Below are 10,374 nucleotides of genomic sequence, written 5' to 3'. Positions count from 1 at the left end.
CAAGGCAACTTATTCTGAGAGGAGAGAGTATGCAAGTTAGCTCAATGTGTGGTGACAAAAAAGAAGAACTGAAGCTTCCTGTCTATCTGTGAATGTAAATGTAGAATTTAGTGATGATAGATTGTTAGAAACTGTGTAGAAAAGGCTTAATGTGAATATTAATGTTGTGCAAAACTGTGTGGCTTTTAACAAGATTTTCTGTGTAATTAGCAGGTGAAATTATGTCAGTTGATCTCAGTCTCAGGACGCTGAAGAACCTGAGACCACTGAGATATGATGCGGGGAAAATGAACAGAGGGAGTGATTTTAAGTCTGATTTTAGACTATGTAAGTATTAGTTAAGCCAAGAGTTGGGCAAAACCTTTGTTGCCCTGAAGTTCTAATCCCCACAACATATTAATAGATTAATAAGTAAAATTTTTCTCTGATTAAGATTTTTGGGGTTGCTGTTTTAGTGATGGGTTGATTCTGTCAGTTAGGTTTGGGTTGTTTACTTATTTCAATAGTGGGAGTTTTACTAATCATGGAAACGTTTATAACTGGGCCCTTTAAAATTGTAACAGTGCACTTAGAGAAATCCTGTCAGGTGATTATGTTTTGTGTTTTGATGAACTAATAATCAGCTCTCTTTTTCTCATTTTTGTTCTAAGCAGGCCTGCAAGATTGAATTAACAGCGCTGTAAAAAATTTCGGGAGAACAAATTTAAGGTGACCTTTTCCAGATTACAACTGTGCCATCTGTGGGGATCTGATCAGGTTCTAAGATAATAAAGAACTCTTTTTCTAAAAACAAAAAACTAAATAAAACAAATGAATGAGCTCATGTTGCTGAGGGTGGAGAATTTGATTACTAGTCAAATTAGCATTCAGTCGTTCAAGGGTCAGAAGCTTCATCTGGTGAGAGTGTCCAGATGACACATCGGGAGAGGTGACTTAGAATGAAATAAGGTCAACGCCAACACGCTTACAGACACAGACATGACGTAGATTAGTTTCTGGGGTAGAGGTGAAAAACATTTTGCTTTGTCTTTGCTTAGCAAGAAGTAATGCAGAAGGTGTGAAAATAGGCATGCCCTGAATAGGTCGACAGGAAACATCTGGAGGCTGAGACAGCCATACACTCTCAGAAATAGGGGTGCCAAAGTGTACCAAAAAGGGTACAAATGCTTGTCGCTGGGGGTGTTCCTTTTTGAAGGACATTTCTGTACCCTTTAGGCTTGGTACATTTTTGTACCTTATGAAGTTGTACCATCTGAAGTACAATCATGTACTTTCCTAAGACATAAATGTACCTTCAAACTATAGTACAGAAATGTTCCCTTGAAAAGGGTACAATAGGGTACCTATGAGGGTACCCCCCCAGCGACAACCTATTTCGTACCTAAAGAGACAAAAATGTACCCCAATAGTCCAAAATATTTGGTTATTTAACCATTTATTTTCAATAATAGAATCACATCAAAGCATTTAAACAACCACAGGAATACATCCTTGATTACATTCGTATATTGCCATAGGACATGTCAAGAAAAATACATTCATTTAAAAAAAGTAAACAATCACATAAAGACATTAAACACCTGAACACAATGTTTTGACGGATCACACATGGCGTTGAAAAGAGTGATACTTGGAAAAAGCTGCCTGGCAGTCATTTATTCCACAAGTGATGCCGAAATGAGGCTCATGTGCGTGTACTAACCCAACATGTGTAATCATCTTCCTCAGAGTAAATGCCCTTTTTGAACATTTTGAACATTTGTGGAGTGGGGGCATATTTAATAGAGTTGGTTAAGTACCCTGGTGACACTTACTGGCAGGGGTTTGTCTCCCTGGTCTCCTATGTTGACAATGCAGTTCTGAAGAAAGACAAGTGTTTTCTTGAAGTATGCAGGGTAGGTCATGTTGAACACGAAGAAGGTGGAGAATGCTGAGATGTAGGCCTCATCCAGCGAGCAGCATGAGCAAACATCCACTCCTTCAACTGTGACAACACAGCGACACTGTCTTGAGAGGGCAGTTGTCCAACTCTTATCCTTCATTCGAATGGTTGGGTATGGACTCATGGGAGTATTCTGCAGAAGAGGAAGAAAAACATTAGTATACAGTATGTTTAAGCAATATGTGCCAAGTGGATTTTCAACAGATTCCTCAAATTACCTTCTTTTTTTTGCTGCAAAACAAAACTGTCTATTCTGATAACCTGTAAACATGGCCCCTACTCCAAACAAAAAGCTTCTTGACCAATGACTGTTGTGGTAGTGTTTGATAAGCTGCTAAAGTTTGACATAATATTCAAGGGCAAAAGCAATCACCCCTGACAGTGACAGTACCTGTGAAGAAGAATTTCCCTAAGGGGACAATAAAGGTCAATCTATCTATATAAACACCAGACAAAACCCAAGAGCACAGCAGCACTGTGGATTAACAGCAGTGTTTCCCCTACATTAGCTTAGCTGTGATGCTGAACCGCAGCTGAATTCAGCTCCATGCCAACAAAACACAGAAAATGAAACTTGTGGCAAAAGGCTATGCATTGCATCATGCATTTACCTCTCCAAGGATGATGAAATCTTCTATCTTCTCCTTGAAGATGGATGGCAAGAGGAGAAGTGCCCCCTTGAAGTCAATTCCTAGGTCATACAGATGCAAATACACTTCATTAGATTTTGATAGCATGCAAATTCCCATTAACATGCTCTTGACATGGCACTATGGTACATCAATTATCTTTGGAAGAGAGAGCAAATGAATTGTCACAAAATTTACTATTTGTATGAGGTCAAATTAGCACCTGTAATGTCTTCAGCCAGTGCATTCTCTCTTGCCTCCATGTAGACCTTCTTCAGTGGCAAATCCTTGGTCATTTGAAGAACATTTTGAAGAACAGCAGTGAAGTTTTCGCTAAAGCGGCGACAGATGTTGTCTTGGCAGGGATGCATTAAATCAACCTCATCACACAACTGGAAATGAAAAGAGCAGAATAGACAAAAGAATGACATTTTACATTGAGGATTTAAACTTTTGACATGTTTAAAGACACAGACTGGAGATAAATGTAAAGTGCTTTAACCCTTGAACAAAAATTCTAAAGATAATGAACAGATTGATTAATCAGTTAGTACAGAAAATAATAATCAGATTTAGAGACAAAAAAATCATTAGCTGTTTCCCCAATCATCTTAACAATTCTTACCCCTGCAGATGTCCCCAGGAATGGATATCTCTTTAATAGGTCCACAGTACACATTCCTTCAGCTACCTCTCGACGTCTCCATGCAAAGGTTTTTGTCATGCGGTCTTTCACCAGTGCTGTGTCAGGATGTAGCTTCTTGTGCTGATCATTTAGCACCTTGATATGAGCATCAACGGAGGCTGCATCTTCCCCCACAAAGCACGAATCCTTTGTCAAAGCAGATATCAGTATTATCATAAGTAAACTCTGATAAGTTAATGTTACTCGAAATGCGGTAATTTGTACACCAAATGCTTTGAAAAAAATGCAAAAATGTTGAATAGGAATTGCAAGTTGAGCTGACTTTTGTTAAATCAACTGTGAAGTTCCTTTTTCTATGTTAATGTTATCTGTTAACATGTTTCTTTCAATTAATGTTTACTTTTAGCTTTACAGTGAACATAATAAGACTACATATGTTACCTTAGCTCTTAGAGGCTGAGGGTGTGAGGACTTACGAGAGAGGGCTTCAGTCTCTTCAGACAGGAGCTGCTGGATTCCTCTGTGGTCCGATGTTTCTGCGTGCGTCCAAACTTTTCTTTAACCCGGTTCACTTCTTCGTTGCTGATTAGGGGAGCCCGTTCTGCTTTGAACTTTCTCTTGAGTTGGCTGTGCCAGGTGTCCTAGTTGTTTCAAATGTATATAAGTAGTTAATTATGGTTACTTTATATTAATATAATCTATAAAAGAAACAAAAAAGGAGAGGTACTCACATAACCATTTCCGTGTACATCTCTTGAGAAAGGATACTTCACAATCAGGGCTTTGATGACCTGGATGTAGTCTGAGTGGGTTGGGTACCTGTTTCAAACATAAGAAAAACAACCCACAGTACACTGATTACTCTTATCCTTTCCTGGGGGCTTTTCTGTTCTTCAATTCTTCTAATCATATTGTTATTACCGTAAATAGTATGTTGTAGACCAATGTCAAATCAATGTAGCTAAAGTTGATTTTAATTTTTTAAAAATGGGCGTGGACAAACAGCCACACCTCTCCCAAACTTCATTAATTAATTGACTGCAGTCCTGAATTATTAATTTACTCTTGAGCAAATTCGAAAATGAACACTTTGGCTATCATAGTCCAGACAAGGTCTGGAGACACAGGATGTATGGTTTTACCACTATTGCCAGTTCATTGGAACCGTGTGTCACACCAGACTCGAACGCTGGTCTCCAGATTGGGAGGCAGATGGGCTAAGCATTTGTTCTCTGCCTCTCTTACAACAGCAATATTAATATTAAGAAATTAATGTAATTATTCAGAAAGGAACCCTTACATTGTGTACTGTGACAGCATTTCATAAAGACTCCCAATTATTTTGTTTCGGTACTTCTGTTCTTTCTGGACTGGTTCTTTGAGATCCAAGCGACTCTGGACATCTTGTGGGAATTTTGGAATGGAAATAACTGCAGGCAGTCTACGGCAAGAAGGTATAGAACTGCAATACAGTAGGAAAACAGCATTAACTAGCCATTTTGCAAGCACTTAAATGCATATGCAAATTTAGACATTTATCACAACCTACCTCTGGTTTGCTTGGGACACTGGACCTTCAACTGTACCTTCAAATGGGTCGACCGGTTGTAAAGTGATGATGACTTCCTTGTAGCGGTTTGTGAAGTCTCTGAACTTCAGCTGCTTTTTGAAAGACTTGTCAAAAAGATATGCAACCATGGTCTCAGTGAGTCCACAGTCTACCGTCTCTCCATCTAAATCGTTATCTGAAATATAAAGTACAGTATGAAATAAAAATAAAACCATTTTCAAATTTAGTTTTAAAGTGACATTATGGTCAATACATAATAATAATAATAATAATAATAATAATAATGATAATAAGGTCAAGGTCAAGGTCAGATTTATTTATATAGCACATTTCCAACAGCCGATGCTGCACAAAGTGCTTAACAATAACAATAAAATTAAAAACTACAGTGTGATACAATAATAACAATAGAAACAATAAAATAGAAGAATTGAAACAATACTAACTAATTCAGATAAATCCAAAATGCTTGGGTCATAATGTGTTAAAAGCCAGAGCGTAAAAGTGTGTCTTTAGTAAAGATTTAAATTGCTCAAGAGTTTGAGCAGATCTAATATTAAAGGGGAGACTATTCCAAAGTCTGGGACCTGCCACAGAGAAGGATCTATCACCACGAGATTTGAGGTTAGTCCGTGGAATGGACAACAATAGTTTTGAACTAGATCTCGTGGGTTTTCCTGGAGCATAGGCAGAGAGGAGCTCTGACAAGTAGGGGGGGGCTCGGGCGTTGAGTGACTTAAAAACAAAAAGTAAGAGTTTAAATTGGATCCTGTAGGGGACAGGGAGCCAGTGTAAAGAGGCTAAAATTGGGGTTATATGCTCTCTCCGTTTGGTACCGGTTAGCAGGCGAGCAGCAGCATTTTGAACCATCTGAAGGCGATGGATGGTGGCATGATCTAGGCCATAATACAATGAATTGCAGTAGTCCAATCTGCAAGTAAGAAAAAGGTGGATGATACGCTCGAAGACGTCAGCCGGAAGGTATGGCTTTATCCTGGCTAGCTGTCTTAGCTGAAAAAAACAGGACTGAACTACTGCACTCACCTGCTTATTCAATTTAAAAGAACCATCAATGTAAATTCCGAGGTTTTTTACATGTGTTTTACAATACGAGGAGAGGGTACCCAACGTGCTGTCGATATGATTGAAATTGCCAAAAATGACAACCTCAGTTCTGTTTTCGTTTAGCTGTAAAAAATTTAATGATAACCACTGTTTAACGTCGTCAAGGCAGCGTAATAAGAGCTGCGGTTGATCTGATCCTGATTTTAAAGGTAGATAAATCTGTAGATCATCCGCAAAGCAATGAAATGAAATGCTGTACCGCGAGAAGATGGAGCCCAATGGCAGCAAATAGAGTGCGAAGAGGGCGGGACCCAAAATAGAGCCTTGAGGAACGCCGTATTTAAGAGGAGCTAATTTGGAGTTGTGGGGGCCCATATTGACATAAAAGAACCTTTCTGTCAAGTAGGAGCGAAACCACTGAAGGGCAGATCCTTTTAGGCCAGCATGCGATTCTAGCCGTGATAACAGGATGTCGTGGTCAACCGTGTCAAAAGCTGCTGACAAGTCCAACAGTAAAAGGGCAGCAGGGCTGCCAGAATCCATAGTTAAGAGAATATCGTTAAAAATCCTTAAAAGTGCTGTCTCAGTGCTATGTAATGATTTAAAACCAGATTGAAATTTTTCTGAGATCATATTAGAATCGAGGTGTGCCTGCAACTGTAGATAGACCACTTTCTCCAAAACTTTAGATAGAAAAGGAAGCTTTGAGATGGGCCTGTAATTAGACAGAACAGTTGGGTCCAGGTTTTGTTTTTTAAGAAGGGGCTGAACTACAGCTTGTTTGAAGCATAGTGGGACGCAGCCTGTAGTAAGGGACGTATTAATCAATTTCAGAATAAAAGGGCCAACAATATTAAAAATGTTTTTGAGCAGACTCGGGGGAAGAGAATCAGAGGGGCAGTGTGATGATCTTAGGCCACTAACTATCGCGGTCAGGTCCTTAAGGGAGACGGGATCAAACTGCTCTAAGACAGCTGAACACACAGGTGGAGGGCTTTGAACTGAGACAACAGACAACGAAACAAGGGCCCTAATCGATAAGATCTTGTTATTGAAAAATGCTAAAAAATCATCGCACATACTTGGTGAAGAAGTAACTCCAGGATTATCACATAAACTAAAAAAGCGATTAAGAATGTTAAAAAGTACCTGAGGCCTATGACCGTTTGCTGATACTAAGCTATCATTGTGAATCTGTCTATATTCCCCAAAAGGAAGTTACAATTAATTCTCTTGATTAATTGTTAATATAAATTAACTGGTAATATAAAAATGTAAGTAAGTGTCCCTGCGCAGAGCTTACAGCTCTCATATTCGAAAATCCGACTAAGTAGGTGGAATGGTACAAATGTGTACCTTCCATTGTTTAAAATCCCTTTGAGCGGGAAACAAGTTAGATGCGATAAATTTTGCTTAGAAAACGATTTTGTTAATAGCTATATTTACATACTAGCATGTTTTGAGAAATTATTGATTTTTTTTACATTGTTGTACACGGTTCGTCACTATTTATTGATAAAACACTCGAATACCGCAGGCAGACAGACGTTGAACATTCCACCAACAGTCTAAATAGTCCACATTTGTACCTTTCTTTGTTTAAAACTTAGCTAACTGCTATCTTTCGCCCATGTTAAATCTAGCTCTTCGGACTTTTGCTAACTCTACTGTAAAATTACACGTTGTAATTTTTATAAAAACACAAAATCACACCCGACTTACCTCTAAATCTTTGCGCCTCGTCGTCTGACACATCAATGCCTTCTTCCATCAACCTTTTAAGGAGCTCCTCCGTGGATAACCCCCTGAGAGTCATTTTCTGCGTCAACGCTAGTCAGCGCGGAGGCGGAGCACTCATCGCTGCTGCCTTTTCGGCCTTTGGGATTAATGCGCGTTGCGAACTTGACACATGAAAATACAACATTGTGGTATTAATGCGCAGTTGTTTAGAAACCGTTATGCTGTCTTGGCGAACTATATTTGTAACTTACAAAATGTAGTCACCGTAACATAAAAATCTGCTTGACATTTTAACTTCCAAAGAACCTCGGTTTAACTTGATGTTGCAAATTCCATAAAAACATCACAATTAATGAACAATTCTAGGATGTAGTAAAAGCAAAAAAGTAAATGGCCAAACATAACAGTAAAATGATTTCACGTTTTTGAAAGATTTAAAACATTAAAAAATTATAACTGGAACTTAATAAAATGGAAATGGACCAGTTTTTTTTTTACATCATTTGGTTGTGCCTGCATGTCATTGTGTGTGTGTGTTTTTTAATATAATTTAACATAACTTACACAAAGGTAGGTTACAGATATTCTTTGCATCATAGGATAATTTACGTAGAGAGGAGAGGACCAACAGATTTGATTATAACATGTAGCTTTTATGAGCACACTCACATCTCATATGAATTTTACAATTAACCAGGCCCATCCAGATTTTCCCATGCTGACCCATTACCACATTCTGCCACTGTCACTGCAGTACAGGTCAAAATGGTACAGATTTGTACTTTATTTCAAATTGTACCTTTAAAGGGGCGTTTCTGGACTTTTAAAGACCAGTATTGTACTTTTAAGGGAACATTTTAAAAAAATGTACCTATAGGTACAAAAATGTTCTTCTCTCGTACCTCTATTTCTGAGAGTGTATAGGGCAAAATGTGGTTGAGCTTGTAACTGTATGTGTGCCTGCAAAATAACAGTTTTGTACAAGATGTGCTCGAGATGATCAGATAAGAGAAGAAGAGAGCTTATTAAAAGGGTGTCAAAGGTTGTCAAAAGTGTTGTTTACCCAAATAAATAAAATTGAAGATTATATATATGTATAAATGATAGACCCTAGAACATGATAGGTTGAACCAAGTTTAAATAATTAAGAGAACAATTGATGAACATAATTATGGAGGCATAGCAGGGAGAGGTGTTTTGTTGATCCTTTACAGGAGATTTCCGGACCATAGCGAAAATCACGGAGCGGTTGGCAAGAATACAGGAAGGACCAGACCGAACGGAACTAGAAGAAAGGGGCACCCAAAAGAAGAACAGAGAATCGCACAGTTTCAGAAAGTTTGTTGTGTAGGAGATTAAAAGAACCGGAGTCAATTTTTAAAGAGGAAACAGGTTAACGTTATAGAGGCATTTTCCAAAGAGTGACAAAAGTAATGTAGGACCTTTTACCAGAAAAAGTTAATTATATCTGTTTGGATTCTACCGTGAGCAGTGAGGGAAGTCAGAAGTGGATTTAAACTCGGATTCTACTTAAAAAGGGGGTAATACTTAAGGGAGGACAGTTCACAGCCCGCCACAAACGTGAGGTGCTCTCTAAGAGCTTGGTCTTTGTTATATTTTAGCTATTAGTGTCACATGAAAGTAAAACTTAATGGGATAAATTAGGGTGATGTGGTAAATGGGATAAATTCCCCTGGCTGGTGTACTCCCTTAATTCAGTAGTCCAGGACTTCCTGCTCTCAACTCTCCACCTCCACTCTCCTAATCAGGTTGCTCACCAGCCCGGTCAGCTGGTGGATGCACAGCCTGACACGCCGGCCCCGACGTCTACCCGGAAACGACGTTCGCGCCTCACGTTCCTCACCGCAGTCGACTTCCCGGACATCTCAAGAGCCGGCTGTGGTGAGTAATAAGGACACTTTTTCATTTCTCACCTCATCTGCTTCTTTGTTTACAGTGGGTGGTGACACCGCCGACGCTGCTGTAAGGCAGCCAACAGTAGCTAGCGTTGCCTCATTCAGCAATCTCCACACTGCTCACTTCTTCACCATCTGTAGCAGTGCCACCTGCTACAACGCCACCCGGACCTGCTCGGCCCGAGCCGGAGGAGCTCGCGCTGCCAGCCGAGGAGCAGCTCAGCGAGCCGGAGCTGGAGCAGCTCAGCGAGCCGGAGCCGGAGCTGGAGCAGCTTAGCGAGCCACCAGCTGAGGAGCCTGCACCGCTGCAGCTCAGCGAGCCACCAGCTGAGGAGCCAGCACCGCTGCAGCTCAGCGAGCAGGAGAAGCCAGCGCCGCTGCCGGTGGAGCCAGCGCTGCTGCCGGAGGAGCTCAGCTTTACCACCCCATTCACGTGGTCATCAAAGGTAAGTGCAGAATCAATCTTTACTCCAAGAGTTGTGATCAAATTTTTCAAATGAAGGGTCAGAACAGCGAAATCGACATCTGGAGGGTCGGAAAATCGATTTGTGCCAAATAAAATCGCTTTTGCAATTGTTAAAATTTAAAAAAAAAATTTAGCCATCCATGACTTATCATCACTAAGACAGTCAAGGAGAGGTCAAATTGGGAGGGTATCCACATGACTAAAAGGTAAATAAGGCTGGCAGTCATTAGAATATAAATGAAATGGCACTTTGTGTTTTCGGAAAATCACGTCAAGAGGGAGAAGATTTAGCAAAAATAAAAGTGGCCCAAGATCCCTGCGGCACACCCCAACACAGAGGGGCCACAGAGGATGAAGCCGACCCCAACATACAACCCGTTCTCACTCCCGACGCGTAAAA

At 40.0% G+C, this 10,374-nt stretch overlaps 1 protein-coding gene across 1 annotated transcript; it reads right to left on the bottom strand.

Annotated features, from left to right (window-relative positions):
* Positions 1-1,462: 1,462 nt before the first annotated feature.
* LOC146677095 (sterile alpha motif domain-containing protein 3-like) lies at positions 1,463-7,759 on the bottom strand. The gene is made up of 9 exons (XM_085381124.1): positions 7,575-7,759; positions 4,767-4,962; positions 4,518-4,679; positions 3,949-4,036; positions 3,694-3,858; positions 3,197-3,403; positions 2,795-2,963; positions 2,554-2,633; positions 1,463-2,075 (listed from the first exon to the last, which is right to left on the bottom strand). The coding sequence occupies exons 1-9, from the start codon at positions 7,666-7,668 to the stop codon at positions 1,779-1,781; spliced, it is 1,458 nt and encodes a 485-aa protein (XP_085237250.1). The 5' UTR covers positions 7,669-7,759; the 3' UTR covers positions 1,463-1,778.
* Between the last annotated feature and the right edge of the window lie 2,615 nt (positions 7,760-10,374).

Source organism: Rhamphochromis longiceps, linkage group LG2 (assembly GCF_057381845.1).
Source record: "Rhamphochromis longiceps isolate RC_006_pf linkage group LG2, R_longiceps_female_GT1.1, whole genome shotgun sequence".
NCBI classification, from domain to species: Eukaryota; Metazoa; Chordata; class Actinopteri; order Cichliformes; family Cichlidae; genus Rhamphochromis; species Rhamphochromis longiceps.
This window is presented reverse-complemented; position numbering and strand designations above follow the sequence as displayed.